This window comes from Manacus vitellinus, unplaced genomic scaffold, assembly GCF_001715985.3.
Source record: "Manacus vitellinus isolate BGI_N305 unplaced genomic scaffold, ASM171598v3 scaffold_57_pilon, whole genome shotgun sequence".
NCBI lineage: Eukaryota > Metazoa > Chordata > Aves > Passeriformes > Pipridae > Manacus > Manacus vitellinus.
Window position 1 is genome coordinate 2,755,877 of NW_021940666.1, and position 26,443 is coordinate 2,782,319.

At 49.2% G+C, this 26,443-nt stretch overlaps 4 protein-coding genes across 4 annotated transcripts; 2 read left to right on the forward strand and 2 right to left on the reverse strand.

Annotated features, from left to right (window-relative positions):
- Window positions 1-578: 578 nt before the first annotated feature.
- Window positions 579-2,459, reverse strand: LOC103756619 (mas-related G-protein coupled receptor member H). Its single transcript, XM_008922675.3, has 2 exons — window positions 2,207-2,459; window positions 579-1,876 (listed from the first exon to the last, which is right to left on the reverse strand). Exons 1-2 carry the CDS (start codon window positions 2,271-2,273, stop codon window positions 894-896), a joined length of 1,050 nt encoding a protein of 349 aa, XP_008920923.2. The 5' UTR covers window positions 2,274-2,459; the 3' UTR covers window positions 579-893.
- A 3,743-nt stretch (window positions 2,460-6,202) lies between these two features.
- On the forward strand, window positions 6,203-7,183 carry LOC103756618 (proto-oncogene Mas). The gene has a single exon (XM_008922674.2). The coding sequence runs from the start codon at window positions 6,203-6,205 to the stop codon at window positions 7,181-7,183; it is 981 nt and encodes a 326-aa protein (XP_008920922.2).
- A 1,890-nt stretch (window positions 7,184-9,073) lies between these two features.
- On the forward strand, window positions 9,074-17,532 carry LOC103756617. Its single transcript, XM_008922673.4, has 4 exons — window positions 9,074-9,343; window positions 9,857-10,830; window positions 16,251-16,310; window positions 16,502-17,532. Exons 2-4 carry the CDS (start codon window positions 9,894-9,896, stop codon window positions 17,530-17,532), a joined length of 2,028 nt encoding a protein of 675 aa, XP_008920921.3. The 5' UTR covers window positions 9,074-9,343; window positions 9,857-9,893.
- A 1,532-nt stretch (window positions 17,533-19,064) lies between these two features.
- On the reverse strand, window positions 19,065-23,510 carry LOC103756614 (proto-oncogene Mas). Its single transcript, XM_008922670.2, has 2 exons — window positions 22,678-23,510; window positions 19,065-20,397 (listed from the first exon to the last, which is right to left on the reverse strand). Exon 2 carries the CDS (start codon window positions 20,374-20,376, stop codon window positions 19,420-19,422), a length of 957 nt encoding a protein of 318 aa, XP_008920918.1. The 5' UTR covers window positions 20,377-20,397; window positions 22,678-23,510; the 3' UTR covers window positions 19,065-19,419.
- Window positions 23,511-26,443: the final 2,933 nt, after the last annotated feature.

Below are 26,443 nucleotides of genomic sequence, written 5' to 3' on the forward strand. Positions count from 1 at the left end.
TGGGGGCTCTTGCGAAGGTGTGGGACGTAGTGGGAAGGTGTGGGATGTGGTGGGGCTGGAGGGAAAGTGAGATGTGCTGGGAAGGTGTGGGTTTGGGCGGGGCTGGCGACCTCGGCAAAGCCACAGGGGAGGTGGGTAATGCCCCGTGGAGCCCGTGGTGACAAACACACTGTCACTCTGCTCCTGGAAGGGGGTAGCCGGGCTGGGAACCGCGAACTCCCCCTCCCTTTGCACCATCCGAGTCTGCTGAAGGCGAAGCTGAAGCCAGGGTAGAGGGGGAGAATTTCCCAAGGAAAAGAGTCCTTTACATTTACACCTGGCTCATAAAATTAAAAATAAAAGATATTTGGGGAGATCTTTGCTGTGACACTCACAGAGCAGCCGAGGGGGGGAACATGGAACCCCTGGGCCATCCTGTCCATGCCGGCTGTGCCCGTGCAGTCCCAGCTATGGACTGTGGGGGTCATTTGTGCTCCAGGGAGCACAAGCCATGAGTATGTCCTCTCCGTCCATGTGTGTGTCCCCTCCCTCTACCCACATTCCCGGCTGGCAGTAGGAGCCAGAGGAAAGCGGCAAGCTCAGGGTTCACGAAGCTGTTTATTGATTTCAGACCACAGTGGGACGCAGGAATCACGTACCGGGGGGATTTTTGGGATCACAGCCCTGTGGGGTATGATTCCTTTGGAGGAATAGCATTCTAGGACCTGGGAGGGAGGAGAAAGCCGTGCTCCAACATGCTCCCTGCAGAGCATCCCTCCCACACTGCCCTTGGCAATGTGCCTGCTCCCATTTCCGGAGGGATTACACTGCGGGAGGGTGACACTGGGGGAAATATGTGGATATTTATTAATCTGGTGACTCAGGGAAACCCTCAGCCACCATCCCAGGGTCCTTCAACAGGCTGGGACCACCGTGTCCATGACGGCACCATTGCTGCAGGCAGTGTTCTCTTCTGTCTCCTCAAAGACCCTCTGGAAGGAGACCCGGAGGGACACCAGGGAGCAGCGCCTCCAGCAGCTCCCCATCAAGAAGTAAGTGAGGGGTTTGATGCTGCTGTGGATACAGGCGAGCAGGAAAACAACCTGGGAGGACACGACAGTGTAGCTGAGCTGCTGCAGGAAATTCGAGAGGCTGAGGGGAAGAGCGAAGATGAGGAAGAAGAGGACAGTGAGGAAGATAATGATGTGAAGCCTCCTGGGTTGCTGCTGCTGGGAGCCACATTTGACCTTAATGAAGAGGACTGTGCTGGAAATGACCATGGGCGGAGCAAAGATGAGGAGGTTGAGGATATACATGGAGATGAGAGACATCTGGCAAAGCTCATCCTTGTGTGTCAGGCATAGGGAAGTCACCGTGGCAATGACAGCGACAGAGAGGACCCAGAGCAGGGTGCACATCACCCCTGACAGGTGCTGGGGGCGGTGGCAGCGGTACCAGAGCGGGCAGAGGATGGACCCACACCTCTCGATGCTGATGGCTGTCAGCAGGTACAGCCCCATGTTGTGGGAGAACAGTGACAGCAGGAGGAACGACCTCAGGTACCTCAGGGACACGACAGTGGAGCAGGAGGCATTGTCCACCATGTAGAGGAGGGATGAGGTGATGACGAAGAGGAGGAAGGTGAAATCAGCTACGGCCAGGTTGAGGATGTAGACGGTGATGGGGTTCCTGCGGATGTGGAAGCCGAGGAGCCAGAGGACAGCCCCATTCCCCACCAGCCCACAGAGGCCAATAAGCAGGGTGACACCATCTATGGCCATGTCGGTGACGTCTATCTCACATGGATCATCGCCTTCAGCGGGTGAGGTGGGAGGTGGGGATGTCTGGCTCATCTCCATGGATGGACACCGGGTAGGTGGTGGGACCTGGTCCCTGGCTGTGGTTAGAGTGGGTAAGAGTTAGAGATTGGAGAATCCAGGGATGAACCATGTGGCTCCTCACCAGCTCTCTGCCCTGGGAAGGATTCAGAGCAGAGAAGTGGGATGTGCTGGGGAAGGAGCTGGAGGACATTAGAGGGTGGGAGAGGTGGGTGGGAGAGGGGGGTGGGAGGGCTAGGATGTTCACAGGACATGCAGGAGGCAAGTAGAGGGAGGACCTGAGGAGAGCACTGTGGTCACCAGGAGAGAGTGGGAGGAACAGAGCCGCAGGTTGTGGATGTAGAGGAGAGGAAGGTGGGATAGGGAAGAAGGGAAACATTCCACTTAACTGTTCGCTGTGGGAAGCAGCAGGCGAGGGTTGTCTGTCCAGATCAGCGGCGCTTCTTGGCATCTCATGCTCCTTTTGGATCCATATCCTAGAGCAGATCCTCCCAGGACAGTTACATGAAGAAGAAAGCCTCTGGATCACCAGGAGGTCCCCTCTGACTCCTCTCCGTGTCCTGTCCTGGTGTTGTTCCCTCAGGAGCGGTGGGGACACGGGGGAGTTGGAAATGTTTTTGTAACTTCGGCTGCGTCAGAGCTGCACTTCCTTGGAGTTATTTATCTTGTTTCGTTTTTTTTTTTTTTGCCACAAAGGAAGTGGCTTCTGCCAAAAGCTCCCCAGGAAGAATTTTGTGAATGGCTCCTCGTTTACTCCTGATCAAAAACACTCCCCCCCCTCCCCGAGAACTTCCTGTTCTCCAACTGCATTCCCTCTCCACCCAGGTTTTGGCCATTCCTCATTTTTCTCCAAATCTCAGCATCCCTGGGGGGTCACCACCTCTCTGGCAGCAGAGGGATTCTGGTGGGGCTGGAATGCTGGCAGTGCTGGCAGTACTGGCAGCACTGGAGAGGCAGCTGGGTACTTCTCAGAAGCAACTCTCATTCCGGAAAGAGCACTGGGATCATTGCCAAAACCTCCTCTGGGCCCAAGGGAACATACCTGCAAACTGGAGCCAAGAATTCCAGTTTTTGCCATTCTAACACAGGCCCTGACAGCCCAAGTGAAGGGCAGCAAGCAGTTGTTTGCAACCAGGTTATGAGCACTTACAGCCCAGATTAATTACTGCTAATACCTTTAGTGATGCAATGAAAGCTATTGGAGACCAGATTTTGGGGTGCTGTGATCCCCATCCCAGCCCTTCACCAGCAGCACATCCTCCTACCCCTCAGGTTTGGGAGCACTTGTGGTTGTTCTTACCTGATCCCACCCCTTTGGTAGCAGGGACACCTTCCACTGGCCCAGGTTGCTCCAAGCCCTGTCCAACCTGGCCTTGAACACTTCCAGGGATGGGGCAGCCACAGCTTCTCTGGGCAACCTGTGCCAGGGCCTCACCACCCTCTCAGCAAAGAATTTCTTCCCAATAACCCATGTAAACCCACCTTCTGTCAGTGTGAAACCATTCCCCCTAGTCTTGTAACTCCAGGCCCTTGCCCAAAGTCCCTCTCCAGCTCTCTTGGAGCCCCTTTAGGCAGTGGAAAATGCTCTAAGGTCTTCCTGGAGCCTTCTCTAGGCTGCACAACCCCAACTCTCTCAGCCTTTCCATAGAAGAGGTGCATATCTATCTCTATCTCTATCTCTATCTCTATCTCTATCTCTATCTATCTCTATCTCTATCTCTATCTCTATCTCTATCTCTATCTCTATCTCTATCTCTATCTCTATATCTAATCTATATCTATATCTATATCTGTATATCTATCTATATCTATCATCTATATCTATTTCTATCTATATCTGTCTATATCTTTATCTATCTATCTCACTGTGCATCAGCAGCACCCAGAGGATTTCTGAATGAATCCACCCACTGATCCCTCAGGTATTTTAAGCTTCCAGAAATTAACTCCTCCAGCTGTCTTGCCACTTGCTGTATGTGCAGACAGGTGATATCTTCCAAGTTACATGTTTGTTCCCAAAGAGATCACTGTGTGTTGACACCAAGGTACTTTTTAGGGATTTTTGTCTGTTTGTTTTTTATTTTAAGGCTAAATAAATAGTTAAAGGCTGAGTCATTCTGAGTTGCACTGGCACGGCCTCTTTTTCAAGCTGATCTCAACCCCTCTTTCAGCTCAGCATGTGCTTCCACCCACCTCCCTCCAGCCACTCAGCTGGGAAATGAGATAAACACATCACAACTGGCTGGAGACTTGGGAATTCCCTGCTGCAAATGTGGAGGCCAGCTGGAAACATCACTGTCATTTCAAATCAGTACACGGGGTTCATAAAGAGATGGTCATTTTTATTCCAGGGAGGTTTAGTGGAGCAGATGGAGACGTTAGTCCGGGGATGGCAGGAATGTCTTCTGTGCCTTTTGTTATTGCTGAGCCTCTCTTTTACCTGATAAAGTTCATAGGAAGTGAGAATCCAGTTAGGCTGGATCTTTAATGTGTTGGGATTGTAGAGTCATTTTTCATAGTATCATAGGATCTTGGAATAGTTTGCATTGGAAGGAACCTTAAAGTTCATCCAGTTCCACCCCCTGCCATGAGCAGGGACACCTTCCACTAGATCAGGTTACTCTAAGCCCCATTGAACCTGGCCTTGAACACTTCCAGGGATGGGGCAGCCACAGCTTCTCTGGGAAATGTGTGCCAGGCTCTCACAGGGAAGAATTTCTTCCTAATATCCAATCTAAATCTATCTTTCCCTTTAAGGCCACTCCTCTCAGATTTGTTATTCGCTCTTTGTATTTACTGTTTATTACTTATTGCTATTTATTACTTATCATCTATTGTTTACTATTTATTCCCTACTTTACTATGTACTGTTTATTACCTACCACCCACAGTTTATTATTTACCACCTGCACTTTAGGATTTACTATTAATATTATTAATTACTATTAGTAGTGTTTATTAATTACTATTCATTATTTACTCTTCACATTAACATAATTTTAAACAAATATTTAACATTATTCACAAACATTTGGGTAATATTGCTTAATGGCTGCAGGCTTTACTTTCCCCACCAACTGAGAAAGAGATGGAGAGGGATATGGAGTGACAGGACAAGGGGGAATGGCTTTACACCTGAGGGTGGGTCTATACTGAATAATGGGAAGAAATTCTTCCCTTGAGGGTGGTGAGACCCTGGCATAGGTTGTCCAGAGAAGCTGTGGCTGCCCCATCCCTGGAAGTGTTCAAGGCCAGGTTGGACAGGGCTTGGAGCAACCTGGGATAGTGGAACCTGTCCCTGTCCATGGCAGGGGGTTGGAACTGGATGGTCCTTAAGGTCCCTCCCAGCCCAAACTATTCCAGGATTCCACGAACACACCTCAGGGATGTTGCCACCAGGCACAGAGGAGAAGCAAATGAGGAGGAAGATGAAAATTCTGTGCTCAACGTGACGCCAGGTTTGCAAAGAGGAAGTGTTTGAAGGAACCAGCAAACGGGGCTGCGACGCCCGTCCCGTGGGGTGGCACTCGGGCAGGACACTTCCCCTGCTCTCAGAGGGATGACCCAGCCCTGGCTGGGAGCACAGCTCACACCCAGGACCCAACCCTTGCTCACACCCAGGGGTCACTCCTGAGGGAGAGGTGGGGAGCCAGAGCACGGACTGCTGAAGGCCCTCAGCATGGATTCACAGTGGTGCTGGTGGCCAGATCTTGCCTGAGACAATTTGGGCATGTCAGCCTTGTGAAGTTTCATGTGCAGCGCTGGCAGAGGGGACTGGAGTCTGCAGCGTTGGGACACCAAGGCTGTGCAAGGACTGTGCTCTCTCTGTAACCTCTGTGACTGGTGAGACGGGTCTGGGCTCACATCTGCTCTTCCTCCATCTTTCCATTCTTCCCATTCTTCTCCTCAGCCCTTTTCTACTCATAAAGGGCAAATGGCTCTGGATGCCTTTCCTTTCTCTCTCTACTCCCGTTTCAGCTCTCTGTCTGTCTTCTGCCACCATGTCCCTCCCTTTCTCTTGATTTCTTTGATCCTTTCCATTTCTCCTGTTTCCCTTCCCTTTCCTTCCCTTCCTTTCCCTTCCTTTCCCTTCCCAAACCTTCCCAAACCTTCCCTTCCCACACCTTCCCAAACCTTCCCAAACCTTCCCAAACCTTCCCTGTCTATTTCCTGCCACCCTGGGCCCAGAATTTTCCCTCCAGTCCCTATTTCTCTTGCTTCCCTTCCCTACTCCCCTCTTCCCAGTGTTGATGTTCTCTGAGTTGCAGATGTTGAAGCCCTTGGAGGATGGGGAACACTGAATTACCAAAGTGCAGGTACTGGACACCCTAAAGTCCCTAATTTTGCCTTCATCTCTTGCGGGTCCCCAGGTGAGCACAAGGAAGATGGACCAGCACCCCAGCCACATGACCCACGACTGGCTTTCAGTGTTCCCAACTCCCACAGAGAGCCTGGACTACGGGGATGGACACAATGGCACTGGGTGCTTTGTGGAGCACATCCCGGAGCTGCTCACGGGCGGCCTCACCCTGCTCACCTGCCTGTGCGGGCTGCTGGGCAACGGGGCCATCCTCTGGCTCCTGGGCTTCCGTGTCCGCAGGAACCCCTTCAGTGCCTACCTGCTGAACCTGGCCCTGGCTGACACCTGCTTCCTGCTCTGCACCTCGGCCTTCCTCCTCATGTACCACATGCCCATGCTCAGCCGCTCCCGCGCGGAGGTGCCACGGGCGCTGCCGCTGTTCCACTCCATGGTCCTGCTCACGTACAGCACCAGCCTGTACCTGCTCACAGCCATCAGTGTGGAGAGGTGCGTGGGTGTCCTCTGGCCCTTCTGGTGCCGGTGCCACCGCCCGAGGCTCCTGTCCCCCGTGGTGTGCAGCCTGCTGTGGGCGCTTGCCTGCGTACTGGCTGGGCTAGTGTACTTCGTGTGTGACCTGGGGCACTCTGAGCACTGCTGGGTGGTTCTGGGAACCTTGTGCTTCCTCAGTTTCTGTGTTTTGACTCCTCTTATGGTTGTTTCCAACGTGATCGTCTTCATCAAGCTCAGGCGGAGCTCTTGGCAGCACCACTCCCTGAGGCTCTATGTCGCCATCTTCCTCACTGTCTTCTCCTTCCTCCTTTTTGGTGTCCCACTCAGCATACAGATTTTCCTCAACTTCTTTGTCTACACTAACCTTGTCTTTGAGATCTGCCTGTTGCTCGCCTCTGTCAACAGCGGCATCAACCCCATTATTTATGTCCTGGTTGGGAGCTACGGGAAGCCCCGGCTCAGGGGATCTGTCAAAGTGGCTCTACAGAGGGTCTTTGAGGACAGGGCTGATTCCCAAGAGGTGGGTGAGACCCCTGTGGTGGGAACTGCTGCCTAAATCCCTGTGGGTGCCAGCTGGCACTAGAAGAGAGGCAACCCTACCTCTGCACAGTGGGAGCAGAACCTTTGCCTGTCTGGATGAGTTGAGCATCCCCAGGACAAGGGCATACTTGAGATTTCTGGGGGCAGGGCTGGTTCCCACCTCAAATTTATATTTAAATTATTATAATAAATTTTTTTTCATGTAATTTACTGGGGACTGCAGTTCCTTCCCTTTCTGGCTCATGAGCTGCCTGTGCATATTTCTAAAGTCACAGTTGTGACAGTCTCATGCTGCCAATTAGTTCATCACACTGAAATGATGTGGCCCAGAAAGTCCTGTCTCATCTGTGCTCCTGTTCTCACCACCTTGATCCTCAAAAGCCCCCAGACCAGAGGAGATGATGGTGAGGGACAGAAATTATGTTTTCAGCTCCCTCTGGCTCAGTGTTCTCCTGTGCCACAGGGATGGAGAGAAAATCCAAGTGCTGCTGGCACCATCATCCAGCAGCCAAATCTTCATCCTCCAAGGGACCAACCTTAAACCTCCAAGGGGGTTTGACTGGGGAGGCAGGAAGGGATGGGAAAAGAGGAAAGTGCTGTGTTGACCAGCACTCTGGGGTCAGACAGACTGGCAAAGAGGGTCTGACAGCTGTGGGAAAGAGAAATTCTGTACTGGGGGTGGAGAAGCCCATGGAACAAACTACAAGACCCAGAAGAGACAGAAATAGAGGCTGAGAAGTACAGGAGGAATCCTCTAGGAGGCTGAGCTTTTCCTGCCAGATGAGATATCAGCTTCCCCATGCTGCTACCAGAGCCATAATATTTGCACATGGTGATTTCCTTTGTACATATACAAACCTGACCTTCACATAAATAAACAACTGATGTTTGTAAATCTCGTGTGGGAAATCCAGATTTCTAGAGAACATGCTCAGGACGTTGTTCAGGGAAGCAGAAGATGAGAGATCTTGGGGAATTCTGTTCTTTAATCAAGCACAGGACTTGATGGGGCAGCCACAGTTTCTCTGGGCAACCTGTTTCAGTGCCAGTCTCACAGGGAATAATTTTTTCCCAATATCCAATCTAAACCCCCTCTCTGTCAGTGTCTTTGTCTCTTGGAGGACCTTTAGATACTGTATCATGACCTGTTTGCACTGTAAAGGGTCAGCTTGGTGAGAGGATGTGAGATTTGGATTCCAGTTTTGGACACAAACACAGCATCAGCAAGGAAGAGAGGAGGCAGTTCTGGTCCTTGGGTCCTCACACATGCCAGTTCTCAGCAGGAATATCTCTGCTCCCAGATGCATGTCTGGGTGGGAATCATCTCACCTCACTCCAGCTTTCTAGAAATTCCATGGAATTAAATTTGGGTGCTGAATGACTCCAAAGGGAGTGTGGAAGACAACTTAGACGAGCCCTGTAACTTCCCAATGGCTAAAGCCAGGCAAGCAGCATTGATTCACCCATCTTCTATTCCTGAAATCCTGAATCATCCCTCTGCCATCTGCCCATGCTGCATCTCATGCCCAGACTTTATTATTCCACGAGCTCCTTGACACACAAAGCAGAATCCTCTTGGAAACTGTGTGGCACAGGTCAAGTATCACTGAGTTTGTGGTATACAAGAGGCAAAATCAGATTTGAAGCAGAAATCGAAGTTTCCCAGCAAGTTTGTAGTGCAGGGTCCTAAAGATCCACCCCTGGAATGGGAGGAGAAAAATTCAGCCAGTTCAAAGATCATATTTTGAGATTGGGGTTGCTTTAAAAGGAAAGAGGAACCTGACACGGAGACAAATTCTTTTCCCATAGGTCTCTTTTCTGAGGCTCTCTTTTGTTAGTCATTTCCTGTACAAAGCCAAGAGTAGATTAGAACCAGAACCCTTCTACCGTCACAGGCGGGGGAATAGTTCCCCCTTTGCAAGAGCCCTCGAGAACATGAGTCAACACTGAGAAAAGGGGGATGTGAAAGGACCAGGGACAGACCCCATGCCAGACGCTGCTCAGACTCACCAGGAAGGCTTCGCTCCCATTTTCCAAGTGATAATTCCAGCAAAACTCGTGGAGATCCCATTCCAGGGACAGCAGCTGGCGCGTGTGAGATGATGTGAGACCGCAGCGCGTCTGCTCCAGTGGAATTCTTCGGGCTGCGAGAGGAAAGAAGGTCAGACTCTTCTGGGTGGGTTTTTTCAGCTTAATCAGTGTCATCCCCCCCCACTGGTGTGGAACCTGGTCATCAATTTTCACCAAATCTGATCAGGGAATAGCAGTCTTTAGGGTATTAAGACCTATAAATATTATGGGAAAAGGTGGGGGGGAGGGGGGATACTGAAATGAGTGTCCTGCTGAAGGAACCCAGCAGGTCAGTGATATCAACTACAATATTAGAGACCTAAGAATCCAGATCAGACACACCCCAAAGCCTCTCATTCTTTGATATCTCCAAAGATGTCCTTCTTCAATTATTTTCCTCCTCCAGATCTGTCCTGTCCAAATTCAGGAAGGAGGCATATCCCTGGCTTTTGTGCCAGGCATGTTCATATCCACATCCCACATCCTATTTTCCATTTGTCCTGTCCCTTACCTCTCTCTGTACTCCCCCATGTGGAAGTTGGGGCATGGGACAAGATGGGAAAAGCCACATGTGGTGGACAGAGTGTTGCTAAGGTGTCTCTGTTTCTCCCCCGTCCAGCTGTGTGAGGGGAAGGAGAAGCAGCAGAGGTGTCACAATGGATACATCCTCTGCCACGGAAAGAGCCAGCCCCGATTGCTGGAGCCAATCCAGTGGGATGGCATCTAACAGGAACTGGAGTGAGGACAACCCCTACAACTGGACCGACTGTGAAAGCAACCACTTGAGCAAAGTCCCTGTCACACTCCTCATCTGCCTCTGTGGGATGGTTGGGAATGGGGCTGTTCTCTGGCTCCTTGGTTTCCACATCCACAGGAACCCCGTCACCATCTTCATCCTCAACCTGGCCATCGCTGACTTCACCTTCCTCCTCTCCATCACCATCACTCTGGGGATATATTACGTCCCAGAGAGCCTCTGTCATGAGCTGGGCTCACAGGGAGTGACAACTGTGCTGAACATCATCATCTTGTTTGCCTTCACTGCCAGTGTCTACCTGCTGACAGCCTTCAGTGCTGTGACAGCTCTGTCTGTCCTCCCCATGTCCCACTGTCCCTGCCACCACTCTCAGCACTTCCCAGTGCTCCTGTGTGCCCTGCTCTGGGTCCTCTCCTTCCTGCTCACCATGACCCTCTACTCCCACCCTTCAGCACTCATCGCCTTTGTCCTGAGCTACCTCTTATCGGTGCTCACCCTGATCTGCTCTGGTCTAACCCTGCTTGTTTTCCTATGCTGCTCATGGAAACATCCTCCAAGGAAGCTCTGTGCTGTGGTCCTTCTGGCTGTCATCTTCTTCCCCTTCTCCACTGCTGATTTTGGGTACTGGCTCTTGCTCAGGGTGTTTGATTTTTCTGTCTTTGTCCTCAGCGCCTCCCTCCCGCTCGCCTGTGCCAACAGCAGCGTCCACCCTCTTATTTACTTCTTGGCTGGGAGCTGTGCAAAGAAGTTCACACTCTCTGTTAGTGCTGCCTTCCAGAGGACTTTTGAAGATGTGTCAGAGCCTCAAAATAGAGACAACACAGTGGAATCATCATAAAATGGAATCATCATAAAATGAAATCATCATAAAATAGAATCATAAAATATCCTGAGTTGGAAAGGACCCATGAGGATCATTGAGTCCAACTCCTGGCCCTCTACAGGACAACCCCAACAATCCCACCATGTGCCTGAGAGTGTGTCCAAATGCTCCTTGAGCTCCGTCAGGGTCCCTGGGGACCCTGTTCCAGTGCCTGATCACCTTCTGGTAAAGAAACTTTTCCTAATATCCACCCTAAACCAACTGTTTAAACCCCTGCCACCCCAATTCTATGATTCTGAGATGCTCTGGGGATGGACGTGCCCTGGGGCAATACTGATGTGGGTCTAGCTGTAGCTGAGTGGAATTAACTGCAGCACAAGGAAACGTGGTGGGTGGCAGGGGAACTCCTGCCTGGGGTGGATGCTGGATGATGTGATGAATAATCATCACAGAGTGGTTCGGACTGGGAGGAATTTTACAGATCATTGAGTTCCAAACCCCCCACCATACGCAGGGACACTCATGAAACTTGTTGCTTTGAAATCTGCTTTGAATCTTTCCTATTCAACAGGTCTGAGCTTTCCCTGTCTCAAAACTGAGCTTCTCTACCCTGTGGACTATTAAAACCAAGTCACCAAGGTTCAGAGTTCCTGCCAGTGGGGTTTTTTTGGTGTGTCTGCTTAAAAACAGAGTGTAGGTGAATATCTTGGCACAGCAGTGCAGAACAATTCCTGGACAATTCCTGACCAGCAGGTCCTGACACATGGGGATACTATGTGGAGACTTCACATTCAGCTTTGTTATCAGGGGCAGTAGGAATGTGTGTTTGGGATCCCCTCTGGAAGGTTCTCCCCAAAAGTACATCGCTCCTGCTGCACACTGAGTTTGGTCTGCACATCATGTGGCCTGTCTGCACACAAGGATTTGGGGCTGGAACTGCCTCCTGCGGATCCTCCCACTTTTCTCTGGGCTGTGTGGATGGTTTTAGCTTGAACAGAGTGTCACAACCATGACCTGAGGGCTGGCTCCACTTCTGGAGACTCTGTTCCTCATCTGGGAAAAAAAAAAGAAGGAGGGTTAAAATTAAATGAGCTCTGCCTGAAGACTCAGCAAAGGTGAGATTTTCTATGTGAAAGAGGATACAGGGAGAAGGAAGGAAAAGGAAGACTGGACCTTTCATGGAAAAGAGCCTGTTGAGGCCATGAGGACTCAATCCCTGTAGCCTGGCTCAGGAATTCTCTGGGTAGAGGGGCAGTGGCAGCGCTTTCCCTGCTTCTCTCTCCCCTCCATGTCTGTCAGCCCTTTCTGAAATAAGTATCTGAAGGATAGGCTTTAGAGGCTTTAGAATGAGAAGAAATAGAGGAAATGAACCATTTTCTGATGCTGAGTCAGCCTTGCTCTGTTCACCAGTGACAAGCTCTGCAGCAAAGCCCAGACGCTGTTTATTTAACAAATTTCAGGGTCAGAGTGACCATGTTGGAAACAAACAAGAAAGAAATACAAATTTTATTCAGCAGTAGTAACAAAGTCAGAAAGATTGGTACAACCAGGATTTTGATTAGTCATTAAAGCCACTGTGCAGAGTTGCTGTTCAGGTCCTCCTGAGGGTGGCCAGGTTTAGGATGGAAGTGGCAAATTGGCTTCCTCTTCATATTGATGCCAGGGAATTAAAGGATGACCCCATTCTGCAGAATAGCAGTGTAACCCCCCTAATTTCTAAAAATTTCAGTGGTCCAAGCATCTGCTTCTGTGAATTTCCATATTTCAAGCTCTTTTTGGTCATGGGTGCAAAGGTGTGTTCAGTGGAATTGGTACGAGCAGAGAGAGCACAGGAATTAGTGTGTGTAGCTTGCCAAGCCCGTCTGATCCAGTGATGCCCTGCCTTGCTTCGCGGCATGGTTGGGAGCCGAGTCTGGAGAGGGCTTTGTGGTCTGTGCCAGAGCTGGTATTTGCCAGCTGTGCCGCTCTCTGGCATCAGAGAGGTGATATTTGGCATCAGACATTCTCAGCTGCTCTGTGTTATCTCACAGAATGACAGAGTGGTTTGGGTTGGAAGGGACCTTAAAACACATCCAGTTCCAACCCCCTGTCATGGGCAGGGACATCTTCCACTAGACCAGGTTGCTCCAAGCCCTGCCCAACCTGGCCTGGAACACTTCCAGGGATGGATCATCCACAGATTCCCATGGGCAACAACTTACTGATGTGAACATGAGTACCAGGAACATACCTCTTGTAATTTCCCAGCACTAGTGAATCTACACTTTACTCAGAATGATTCAGTTCTGGAATTAAAGAATCAGATAAAGTCCCACTTAAAGTGCAAGGGAATGTTGTAGTTCCTTCCCCAGATCTGCAGCCCTGCCTGGCGTAGGGTTGTTTCCTTTCCCAAAAGTCGGGGATGCAGAGCCGGCTCTGCCGATCTGCTCTTGGGACAGAAAGGGAAGGGTGTTCCGTGCGATCCCAACCCCTCTCCTGCCATCTAGAGGTGTCAGCCCCTAAGAGACCTGTGAAATGAACGCTGTCCTGCGCTGGATATATCCCCAGGGTTTACTATGACACACCCTCTCCAGCCAAGAGATCCACAAAACACCATGAAACTCATCTGCTGAGCCCAAGGAGACAGAGTTTATTCCCTGGGAATGGGGCAGTAAGGGTCATTCCAGGGGAATACAGCCAGGGAACAGGACCGAGCCCAGATACCCTGGCTCTGAGCCACGTGCCCTCAAGCCCCCACACTTCTGGCTGTCTGTGAGGTGCCACATCTCCAGGTCACCTCACCAGCAGTGCCTTACAGAGAGGTCACCTCCACCACAGTGTCCCAACACACGTGGCTCCTCTCCTCATTCCCTGCTTTCTCTTCAAAGGCACGTCGGAGTGCAACTTTGACGGAGTGATGGAAGCGGCGCCGCCGGCAGCTCCCCACCAGGACATAAATCACAGGGTTCAGGCAGCAGTCCAGCAATGCCAGCAGCAGAGGGATGTCATTTTCAGGGAATAAATCCCCTGAACTGGGAAGATTGAGGAAAACATCCATGCAGAAAGGAATGCCGAAAGCGAAGAAGACAATGATGTTGAGCAGGATGGCAACATAGAGCCTCCCTGGGTGTCGTCTCTGGGAGCCACAGAGGAGCTTGGTGATCAGGAACAGGTTGGAAACCAACATCAAGACTGACAAAATCACTGAAAACGCCAGGACTACACCTGGAAGAACTTCCCCAGAGTGTTCACTGAAGGTGTAGGTGACATAGAGCAAGGAGACAAAAACCCCGGCGAGGGCCCAGAGTGTCCCGCTCACGATGCCCGACAGGTGCCTGGGGCGGTGGCAGCGGTACCAGATGGGGAAGAGGACGGACACACAGCGCTCCACACTGAGGGCTGTCAGCAGCCCCAGGCTGCTCAGGTCAAACACGTGGCACAGAAATCCAACCACAAATACAAAATCTGCATAGAGAGGAGCAAGTTCAATCAAAGAAGTACAAAATGTTACTAAGATAAAAAAAAACACTAGAATCAGGAAAAACATGAGAATGAGGGAGAAGTCAGCAACAGCCAGGTTTAGGATGTAGACAGTGAAAGGGCTCTGCTTCATGTGGAAACCCAGGAACCATATGACCATCCCATTCCCCACCAGCCCACAGAGGGAAATCCCCAGGCAGACACCCCCAAAGACAATCAGTTTGTACGAAATGATCGAGCAAGTATCGTTGATAAATTCCTCAATGTCCAGAGATCCATAAGTCATGTTCAGAGTGAGGTTTCTTGTGTCAGTCTCCTCCATGGCGAATGACCCTGCTCCAGGTGGCCACCTTCTCCCTTTCCCACCACCTCCTAGGAGAGACAGGGAACCAGAAGGGAACGAGGGCCATCAGTATTCCCAGCACCCACCACCTGTCCCCATGCTCCCATGTCAGACCCAGGAAGAACCTCATTGCCCTGCTGTGCCCAGGACAGGCTCCCACCCCTCCAGCCCTGTCCCTGGGCAGGAGACGTCTCCCACCTGTCCATCCCTGCACTCCTACCTCCTGGTGCTCCTGGGAACAGGGCTGTCACAGGAGCCCTGGCACATGGGACCTCCAGGCCTGCCAGGAGAGCAGGTCTGGTGGTGGCTGCTGGAACCACCCGCTGTGCTTCAGCCTCATCCCTTTTGCCAGGGGTGCAGATCTTCAGCCAGAGATCACATCCCCTGGTCAGGAGCCTCCCCTCACAATCTCTCCACATCGGTGACAGTTTCCCCTCACATGTCCTGTGTGCGGAGATCTTGTCAGTAGGAGTTGACCACGTCACCCCCTTCCTCTCCATCCCTCGTTCTACAGCAGGAGGTGCTGATCTATTATGACCCCATTAATACAGGCACTAGGACTCTATAATTTTAAATGCCATATAAATGAATTTAAAGCTATGGAGAAGGAGGGGAGAGCATAGATAATATTTTGTCCTTCCAGGTGCTGAGAATCCTGGGTCAAAACTGTCCTCTGATGAGCCTGTGGGGCCAAGCACTGGCCTTGCCTCCACTTGCTGTGTGAAATCACCAGTGCCCAGACACAGAACAGTACGAGGGCTTTGCCCACTGCCTCTAATCATACCCCTGTCAGACATGTGTCTCCTCTGAGATTACTTTTTGTGGGGTACATGGTGCTGCCAATGTGCTCTTATCTCCAGGGGGTTCCTGCCTCACAATCTCAACCTTTCACAGGACAGGGACTGTGCATTGTTTTGCATATTTTCTCTCCCTCTTCCATGTGTTTTCTGTCTCCTTTGGAGTTATATCCTAGCCATGTCATCCCCAAGACCCGTGTCCTCCAAGGACATCCTTGTTAATGACCAAGGTCTACAGTCTCTCCAGGGTGTCCAGCCTGGAGCTGCAGGAGTTGGGGCCAGAGGCAGACTTGAAACAAGGCATAGGCTGAAAGTCCCTGAATGAGTGGGGGATGGAGACAGATCTACAGACAGGTGCAGGTCCTGGAAGCGTATCCCAGAAGAAAGCTGGGAGAGGTTTTGAGCACCAGTTACATGTCATTAGAGGCACCGAGCAAAGCCCTTGTGCTGTTGCATGTCTACACATCAGTGACTGCTCACTCTTGAAGGTGTCTGGCTCATCTCTCTCGCCCTCCATCCCTGAGAATGATTTATATCCCCTGCTGCATTGACAGATGGACCAGCAGGCACACACAGAGAAAGCCAGAAGCCCCTTACATGATGGAGAATGGTAGGGGGAGAGGAAGGGGGTGACGTGGTCAACTCCTACTGACAAGATCTCCGCACACAGGACATGTGAGGGGAAACTGTCACCGATGTGGAGAGATTGTGAGGGGAGGCTCCTGACCAGGGGATGTGATCTCTGGCTGAAGATCTGCACCCCTGGCAAAAGGGATGAGGCTGAAGCACAGCGGGTGGTTCCAGCAGCCACCACCAGACCTGCTCTCCTGGCAGGCCTGGAGGTCCCATGTGCCAGGGCTCCTGTGACAGCCCTGTTCCCAGGAGCACCAGGAGGTAGGAGTGCAGGGATGGACAGGTGGGAGACGTCTCCTGCCCAGGGACAGGGCTGGAGGGGTGGGAGCCTGTCCTGGGCACAGCAGGGCAATGAGGTTCTTCCTGGGTCTGACATGGGAGCATGGGGACAGGTGGTGGGTGCTGGGAATACTGATGGCCCTCGTTCCCTTCTGGTTCCCTGTCTCTCCTAGGAGGTGGTGGGAAAGGGAGAAGGCGGCCACCTGGAGCAGGGTCATTCGCCATGGAGGAGACTGACACAAGAAACCTCACTCTGAACATGACTTATGGATCTCTGGACATTGAGGAATTTATCAACGATACTTGCTCGATCATTTCGTACAAACTGATTGTCTTTGGGGGTGTCTGCCTGGGGATTTCCCTCTGTGGGCTGGTGGGGAATGGGATGGTCATGTGGTTCCTGGGTTTCCACATGAAGCAGAGCCCTTTCACTGTCTACATCCTAAACCTGGCTGTTGCTGACTTCTCCCTCATCCTCCTGTATTTCCTGATTCTATTAGCCTTTTTGACCTTAAAAGTATTTTGTACTTCTTTGCTTCATTTTGCTCCTCTCTATGCAGATTTTGTATTTGTGGTTGGATTTCTGTGCCACGTGTTTGACCTGAGCAGCCTGGGGCTGCTGACAGCCCTCAGTGTGGAGCGCTGTGTGTCCGTCCTCTTCCCCATCTGGTACCGCTGCCACCGCCCCAGGCACCTGTCGGGCATCGTGAGCGGGACACTCTGGGCCCTCGCCGGGGTTTTTGTCTCCTTGCTCTACTTCACGTCAACCAAAGACTCTGAGGAAGTTCTATCAGATGTAGCCCTGGTGTTTTCCATGATTTTGTCAGTCTTGATGTTGGTTTCCAACCTGTTCCTGTTCACCAAGCTCCACTGTGGCTCCCAGAGACAACACCCAGGGAGGCTCTATGTTGCCGTCCTGATCGAAGTCATTGTCTTCTTCGCTCTTGGCATTCCTTTCTGCCTAGAGATTTTCCTCAATATTCTCAATTCTGATGAAATATTCCCTGACAACACCTCTTTGCTGCTGGCATTGCTGGACTGCTGCCTGAACCCTGTGATTTATGTCCTGGTGGGGAGCTGCCGACAGTGCCGCTTCCATTGCTCTGTCAAAGTTGCGCTCCGACGTGCCTTTGAAGAGAAAGCAGGGAATGAGGAGAGGAGCCACGTGTGTTGGGACACTGTGGTGGAGGTGACCTCTCTGTAAGGCACTGCTGGTGAGGTGACCTGGAGATGTGGCACCTCACAGACAGCCAGAAGTGTGGGGGCTTGAGGGCACGTGGCTCAGAGCCAGGGTATCTGGGCTCAGTCCTGTTCCCTGGCTGTATTCCCCTGGAATGACCCTTACTGCCCCATTCCCAGGGAATAAACTCTGTCTCCTTGGGCTCAGTCGAGTTCTTCCTGTGCATTAAATAAAAAGCTATTTGTCTGGTCCAGTCCCCATTTTCTCTCTTCATTTTACCCTCTGTTTATTTTAATTACAATTTGCCTTATATTTAGTTCTGTCATTGACAGTAATTCAAGTCTTATTTCCTCCCATACATATTGTGCAATGAGGATTTCTGGTTCTTCTCAGATCCCTCCCTAGTGCAAAGCACAGCTATGACGGAAAGACATCCTAAGGAAGCTCCAGAATAGCCATAATGGATAAGAAGATGGAGAAAATCATATTGCCAAATATTCATGAGATTCATCAATTAAGAACACAGAACAATAAAACAAAGCAATTAAGTGTGTGCTAATATTAATATAATTACCAGCACAGAAAAAATCTATATAACCCCGGAATATCTGTCAGTGAAGGAGGATATTTTCTATCCTATTTATCTTCCAAAGTTTCTTTCCATTAGTCATTTCCTCTACTCAGAGAAGACTGCAAGTCAGTGCCCTAAAATTTGGTCTGTGTTCAGAAGAAATTGGACTTTATGGGCTCATTCCTTCTTCATTTTAAGGTGATTTAAAAACAGCTTCTTTGTGAGAGGTCCCAAGAGATCCCAAGGGAAAAAATTCTGAATCACCTGTATGTACATTATGGAAAAATAGCATTAAAAATTAGAGAATAGTAGAAATGGGACTCAAATTTCAGCTTTCAGGAGCTCAAAACAGGAAACAAAAAGCAACTACAGGCATTAGGGTGAATCATTAATTCTTTTAAGTGATGCTTTTCAAATAAATAAAAAGGTAAAGAAACAGAAAAAAATGTAAAAAATAATAGAAAAAAGAAGCTTTCCTTTAGGAAAACAATTCCAGATAAAGGAGTGAAGGTTTTTCAAAGAAAATTACCTATGTTTCCTTTTCCTAACAATTTTGGTTCAAAGAATAAATATTAGGTAGTTTTATAGGACGAATAATCCCATCTTGTACCTCAAGGGATTGGGTCTATAGAGTAATTTGTTCCAATTCATGTTATTTATTTACCTTTTTCTGTTTCCTGTATTTTTTTCCCTAATCTTGAAATTATTTTTATTGGTAAAGGAGATTTAAAAGCCATGGATTCTTATCTGTCCTTTTCAAGGAAGAAACAACAAGCAATTCACACTTTAGTTAAATGCAGAAAGTCTGTCCAGGGCTGGAAGAAATTAAAATAACGTCACTCTTTGACATGTTCACATTAGGAAGCCCAGAATGGCTCTCTGAGCTGCAAAAGGGTGCTCAGATATGGGTATTTAAAATTAAGTGGGATAAATTCCTCCTTCTTGCAGGAGTTTTATGTTTGATTTCAACAGGAGGAAGGTTGTTTCTCATCTCATCTTCAGCGATCCGAGTGAAAAGTGACTGAGAATTCACGCACTTAGGAATGACAGGGATTTATTGAGTGAAGTGCAAATTCTAAGCAAGATTCCTTTGAGGAAATTCAGACACCAAGACATTTCACCTTATCAAATTAATGTTCTTTAATAGTCACTTGTGGTCCAAATACAGCTCAAGAAAATTCTGTGGTCCAGGTCCTTGTGTGATTTCACTGATCATGGACAGAACTCATTTAATCAGCTGAACTATCTACAGTGAGGATACTGAAGGTCAGGTGCAATGAACCTTCCCCAAAACCTTGGAGTTCTTCAACTCTGCCCACTCTTGTCTCTAGACCAGGCTTTTAGGAGGACATAGTTACTGAGTCCCTGGTTTCCCGCTCATCTTTGTCGTCCCCTGACTCTTCAAAGGCCCTCTGGAATGCCAGCCCAAGGGTGAGCTTGAATCTCCGATCCCTGTAGCTTCCCACCAGGAAGTAAATGACAGGGTTGAGGGTGCTGTTGACACAGGACAGCACAAAGCCAATCTCTGGGGAGTAGAGAAATTTGTAGCCCAGGAAGTCGAAGAGGATGAGGATGCTGAGGGGCACGGCAAAGATGAGGAAGAGGAGGATGGTGAGCATGATGATGGTGAAGAGCCGGCCCGTCTGGAAGTGCTGGGAGCTGCACTTGACCCTGAGGAAGAGAGTGAGGCTGAAGAGCAGCATGAGGGGTGCGCAGATGAGGAAGTCGAAGGTCCCGATGGTGATGAGCAGGCTCTGGCAGAGCTTGGGAGAGGGGCGGATGGTGCACAGAATGTACCCCAGTGTGTTCAGCAGCAGGGACAGAGCCCAGAGCAGGCCGGAGATGATGGCAGACAAGTGTTTGGGGCGGTGGGCCCGGCACCAGATTGGAGAGAGCACAGACAGGCACCGCTCGATGCTGATGACTGTCAGTAGGTACAGGCCGGTCCCATACATGGAGAGATCCAGGAAGAGGAATATCCCAAACTGCACCCCCACGTTGAACTGCATCAGGTACTGGACGGTCTCGATGGCGATGCAGAGCAGGTACCCAAAGTCGGCGGCTGCCAGGTTCAGGATGTAGACTGTGAAGTGGTTCCTGCGGATGCGGAAGCCCAGGTACCACAGGACCAGGGCGTTCCCCACCATCCCACAGGCAGAGCTGATGAGGCAGAAGCTCTCCATGAACTTCAAGACAGCATAGGATGGCTCCTGTTGTCCCACAGCCCCGCTCTGGTTAGTCCCAAGGGCCTGGGTGGTTGTGGCTGGAAGGAAGATTGGTGTGGCTGTGGAACTCATAATGGGTGATTCCAGACACACCTGGAAAAAGAAAGGGCAGAGGTGGTAACTTCAGGGTGACTTTCCATCATGGTGACCTAGTGGTGTTCCTGGTTTTGTTCCAGGTCTTTGTAGCTAGAATTTGGACCTTAAAGCTCATCCAGTTCCACCCCCTGCCATGGGCAGGGACACCTCCCACTAGACCAGGTTGCTCCAAGCCCTGTCCAACCTGGCCTTAAACACCTCCAGGACAGGTCTTCCAGACTCCCTCTGAGCAACCTGTGCCAGGGCCTCACCACCCTCACAGGAAGAATTTCTTCCCAATATCCCACCTAAACCCACCCAATGTCAGTTTAAAGCCAAACAGAAGTCAGTGTTAACAACTCGGGGATAATTGTTCTGTGGAGATAGGATTAGGTGGGACAAAAATCTTGTCAGAAGTGTGAAGGCTCCAGGCAGCCAAAATACATGTTTAATTAGTGTAAAAACTGGTTGAGTTCAGTCCTATGTGCATGCCCAGAAAACATGGTAGGAAGTACCTGGTCTAGTGGAAGGTGTCCCTGCCCATGGCAGGGGGTTGGAACTGGATGAGCTTTAAGGTCCCTTCCAACCTAAATCACTCTGTGATTCTATGATTCTATGGAAACATTTCATTCTATAGAAAGCTGGTAGTTTTTTTATATTGATGACTGATTTCTATTTTAATTAAGATATTAATTTGCCACTTAATGTGGTTGGTTTGTTCTCTTTGGTCCTATGTACAGACAATAAACATTTTGGTCTGGCACAGTCAGCCCTTCCTCAGAAACTGTAAGAACCATATGTAAGAAACCACAAAATATCTCATCCTCACAGGAGACTGGACTTATGGGTCTGATAATTCACCCCATTCCCTGAGGCAGTTCACTGTTTCCTCCCCCATGGTACTGAGATCTGAATGAGAACCTTGGTAATAAGAAAAAGTAGAAAAATAGGTTTGACGCCTTTTTTTTTCTTTTCTCTGATAAGAACACATACTGTGGTGTTTTTGCTCCCTCTCTCTCAGCCAGCTGCTAATTTGGACATGGTAGGCAGAGAAGCGTCATGAGAGATGGGTTAAAAAGAAGAACAAGCCAAAACAGGGATTACTGGGAACTATGTCACTGAACCATCTAACTAGCACGAATCCTCTGTTCTCTCTTTGTAAAACACATGGATACAGACTTCCAAAAACAAAAAATGTGACAGATTGAATCACTGTTGTTTCATCCTAGCACTCCAGACACAATGACCATAGTTTTGCATGGACAGAGGCAAGAGAAATGCATGATGCAGGGAATTTCAAGGCCAGGTTGGACAGGGCCTGGAGCAACCTCTTCCAGTAGAAGGTGTCCCTGCCCATGGCAGGGGGCTGGAATGCAATGATCTTTAAGGTCCCTTCTAACCCAAACCATTCCAGGATTCTGTGATTTCCTTCAGGATTGACTGAAAGCAGGGAACTTCTGCCACTGCACCACACTGTTAGATAGTGGTGGATGATCCCATCCTCAGCTCTTATGGGACCTCAGGTCTAACCTCAAGACTTTAGGGCCCAGCCTTGTGGCTGTTCCACCCTCATCTGGGGTGGCCACAAATCATCAGATTTTGGTTCACAGCAGAAATTAGTTGAAGCAGCATCAAACTCTTGGCAGCAACCCTGCTGCAAGGACAGCGGAAGACCCGGTGGTTAAGGTGGTTTCCTGGCCTTTAGAAGACCCAAGGCACTGCTCTCTCTGCCACAAGATATCTGTGCAAATCTGAAGCAAGTTTCCAGTCCATCTGGAGAGGTCATGAACATTTGAGTGCCATTGTATTCCCTTGGAAAGACTGAATTCTTGTCTCCAGGACACATTCCAGACATGAATCTACTTCCTTAATAAAACTAACTAGTGAAAGTTCTCCTCAAACAGCAGCAGCCTGAGTCCAGGTGGTCTTTTTCTGTCTTGGAATTAACCAGGTTTACCTGCAAAACCTGCCTGCAAAACCACTTAGACTAAGGACAAAAAGTTATGCTGCTGTAATGCAGGTCTCTAAATAATGACATTTATATTACAGAGGTGTATTTAGAGCAATCCAATAGCACTTGTTCATGGAAAAGCATCCCTGGAACGAAGTTCTTCTTACCTTGAAAATGATCACAACAATGATCTGACCTACAGTAAATTTCTAACCAGCAGGAGAATATTTGATCTTCTCCTTTCCTCCACTGTTTTTGGTTTTCCCCCCTTCCCCTCACCATTTCCCCAAGAGCCTGAGAGAAAGCATTAGAGTGCAATGGCAAAGATCCATCTAGGAATTTCTCACCTTCTTGTGGGTTCCTTTGAATTTCAGTGATGGCTTTGCAGCAGCTGCCTGGTGTGGATCTACTGGGCAATATTGTCCCCTGAATTCTGTGGCATAGGGTCCAGACAAGGTCCTTGTGTCAATACTGCAGTGCTGGGCTAATCAGACACTTTAAAAAGCCAGCATGACACACACCAGCCAATCGCTCTTCAGGGGAGAACATCATGTGTGTGTGATAACTGAACCACTTCCCCTTCCCCTCTTCACAGTGTCATGGAAACAATTTTTATTTTACTAATTCTCCTCTTTCCAGCCAGTTTTGTCCACACAAACCCACCCCTTGCCTCTTGCATTGATGTTTCCTACCCATGTCCCTGAGATGCTCTGGTTTCACAGCCCATGAAGATGATGCTTTACTGCTGCTCGGGGTTACACAGAGAAATTTTCATTCCTTTCCCAAAACACCTTTGCTGATGGTTTTGCAACCTCCATCAGCACAGCTGCTCATCCCTATTGTCCCTGCCCAACCATAACACACCCATCACCACACTGTCCTCTCCTGACCCACAGCCTCTCCCAACAAAATTCATCACCGTATTTAGTCCCTATATTTTCATCCGACCTTCCCTGGAGGAGGATCCACCCAAAATTCACACCTCAGCACCCATAACTTCCCAGCCTCTGCTTGTTCTGCCCCCAGTGAATAATTCTGGTGGCAGGAGCTCTTTCAGTGCAGCTCCACACCCCACCTGCCACTTCAGTCTTTCAGCACAGTCCTTCACCACACCTCGGGCACTTCCGATTTCACAAAATCCCTCAAGAAAGCCTCCAGACTTTCACTTCCAGTTTCACAACTTCCCCCCAGACAGCACCTCAGCCCCAGCCTGCCCACCATCAAACCCATGGCTCTTCCCCACACAGAATTTACCACATACTCACAGTATCCCACTCATCTTCTCACCATGCACACCACACACCCACGAGGACTCCCACCACAGTGCCCAGATCCAAAGGAAGTGCAGTGAAAACAGAGAACACACCTTTCTCCTTTCCTGGCAGCTTGTGTCTTTACAGAGAACTATTTCACAACAGGAGGTACCAGCAACTCTTGATTTTAACTAGTGCATGAATCACTTCTGCTGGTCCATCCGGCCAGGGGAACAAAGGCACACAAAAGTGTGACACCAGCCAAATTATTGCCATTTGTGTCACTGGGTATAGAAATGGGCAGATCCACCCCAAATTTGCTTAGCACATCAGATACAGATTTGGACATCTTCCTCTTCCTTTCCCAAAGACTGTAAGACTGCTTTAACTTCATCACCCAATAGTTCTTCCTTGAGTTGTTGCTGGTAGCCCTTATTAACCTGGCCAGGACTCCAGTGTAAAATGCTATTTAAATTAAAAGACTATTTGCACCCAGAGCACTATTTAATCTCCTCATAAATTGGAGGGTTTCTCTTTTCCCTGTATGGATCACTGGCATTCTGTGTCAGGAGATGGTCACATCACCTTGGCTGTTTTCAAAAATACACAGGAAACTTCAGAGCAGTGATGGGTTTAAGTGATGCTTGAATTCATTGCATCCTGGAATGGTTTGGGTTGGAAGGCACCTCAAAGATCATTGAATTCCAACCCACTCCATCAGCAGGGCCACCGACCACTAGACCAGGTTGCTCCCACCTGGCTTTGAACAATTCCAGGGATGGGGCATCCACAGTTTCTCTGGGTAACCTCTACCAGGGCCTCACCACCCTCACAGCCAACAATTCCTTCCCAATAGCCCATCTAACCCTCCCCTCTAGCACTTGAAAGCCACTCCCCCTAATTGATCAAGTGATCATAGGAAAGCCTGGACTTGCAAAGACTCAACTCAGCTGACTTGCACAGATGCACAAGAGCTGACTTCCTCCCCTCCCTCAGTTTCCCAGTTTGTAAAATAAGGGGTTTTTTCCCTTACTCTGTAATTCCCTGACTTTTGCTGAAACCTGCAAGTTCTTGCAAGAGACTTTATTCACTGGGCTGTCAGTGATGAAATTTCATGTCAAACAGGGACTTGGAGGGTCATCAAGAGGTGACCATCTTCTGTCTCTCTTCTACTTACTACTAGAGATCTCTGATTTTTTATTTATTTTTATTTTTTTAATGAAGATTCCTGATGGATGTGGTTTACTTTTTGAATAAAACCTGATTTAGAAGTCCTGTTTTATTTCTCACAAAACTATAAAGCCAAAGCAGTGGATCCAATGGGCCCCTTGGGACTTGGGAAAACCACAAATCCTGGTTTCATGATGGATTTTGGGAATGGTTAACTGGACTAGGTCACATCACATGCTTGTCCAGTTTAATATTCAGCTCATCCATTGCCTGTTAGCTCAAGGAATCCTGGAATCAGTCAGGTTGGAAAAGCCCTCTAAGATCAGCGAGTCCAACAGTTCCCCCAGCACTGCCAAGGCCACCACTAAACCATGGCCCCAAGTGCCACATCCACACAAGTTTGAAACCCCTTCAGCACCCTCTCAGTGAAGAAAGTTTTCCTACTATCTGATGTAAACTTCCCCTCCCAGGACAGGATTAATTTCTCCTCCTTCCCAACTTCCTTTCATTCAGCCTTCACACCTCCCTCCTGCAGCCCCAAGAGCCCTGCAGAGGAGACATTTCCTTGGAGAGGCTGCAGGAGTTCTACAGAAACAGGGAATTAAGCCCTTGAGGTGGGAGATTTCCTTGGAGATGCTTAAGAAGAGCTACATAAACAATTTTCTTCTCAGCCTTCTCTCTGCTTGCTGGGCTGCGTGTGCAGCCTTCAGTGCCCACCCATCTCCAAGCAGCCTCCAAAGCAGCTCTCGTGGGCAGGAAACATCCAGATACACCTGCTGATACAGGAAAGCAAGAAATTCAATTAGGTGGGATTATTGCACCTCCTAAGCAAGCACTGCAAGCTTTCCAGAGGCTGTTCTCTGTTTTTGAAAGAATGGGCTCTATCTCATTCATCCCAGGAAAGGCAGAGGTTGAGGAGATAAAATCTTGCAGCCCTTACACAAACAATTAGATCTTCAAACACAGAGAAGGTAACGTTTCCACATTCTATGCATCCTTTCCCTTTTATCCTTCCTCTTTTCTTTCCTCTTTCTGCTTTCCTTTCCTCTTTCCCCCCCTCATTTAACAAATGTGAAAATACAAAGAAGAAATTTTCACTGAACCATCTCTGGCTCTCTTTGCCCAGAACCACATCCAGAGCCAGTCCTGCAGTCCCAAATTAAGTTCTTTAATTCTCTTTCCCATTAACCACCTGAGATTTTAGGGGAAAACACTTGCAAGAAGGAGGTGGTGCAATTTCTCATCCTTTCTTGAAATTAAAACAGTCCACATTGTATTTCTTTCATATTGCAGTTGACTACATTATATCACATAACTCTAATCTGTCCTTTGAAAGATACTTTTAGAGGGAAGACCTCTAAATTTTGCCCCCTTTCTTGAATACCTTTTACCTCCTGCCAGTACAACTGGAAGCAGAGGAAAAGTCCCAAACTTTCCCAACTTCCTCTCTAGGCTTCCCTTTGTGGGCAATTTTGAGAGCAATTTTGGGTTTTCTCCATTTCCTGTGGATGCTTGAGCAGCTTTTTGCCTGCACAAGGGTTTCTGATTTTGAAATTGTAAAGCAAAAGCCTGGATCAGATGGACCCAATGCCAGAAGGATGGGCATTTAATAATTAAAAAACCTGAGGAATTGTTTTGCCTTTATTTTTCCACATTCCCAGGTGCTGCATCGAATATCCCCCACCGCCTT

What these genes read in the sequence shown, in the direction of transcription:
- LOC103756617 (XM_008922673.4), top strand. Translation starts at nt 9,894, where the DNA reads ATGGATACATCCTCTGCCACGGAAAGAGCCAGCCCCGATTGCTGGAGC. An exon ending in CAACACAGTGGAATCATCAT is followed by an intron (nt 10,831 to 16,250) that starts AAAATGGAATCA and finishes CTCTCCTGGCAG; the next exon opens with GCCTGGAGGTCCCATGTGCC. An exon ending in GTTCCCAGGAGCACCAGGAG is followed by an intron (nt 16,311 to 16,501) that starts GTAGGAGTGCAG and finishes TGTCTCTCCTAG; the next exon opens with GAGGTGGTGGGAAAGGGAGA.
- LOC103756618 (XM_008922674.2), top strand. Translation starts at nt 6,203, where the DNA reads ATGGACCAGCACCCCAGCCACATGACCCACGACTGGCTTTCAGTGTTC.
- LOC103756619 (XM_008922675.3), bottom strand. Translation starts at nt 2,273, where the DNA reads ATGAGATGCCAAGAAGCGCCGCTGATCTGGACAGACAACCCTCGCCTG. An exon ending in GCTGCTTCCCACAGCGAACA is followed by an intron (nt 1,877 to 2,206) that starts GTTAAGTGGAAT and finishes CTCTAACCACAG; the next exon opens with CCAGGGACCAGGTCCCACCA.
- LOC103756614 (XM_008922670.2), bottom strand. Translation starts at nt 20,376, where the DNA reads ATGAGTTCCACAGCCACACCAATCTTCCTTCCAGCCACAACCACCCAG.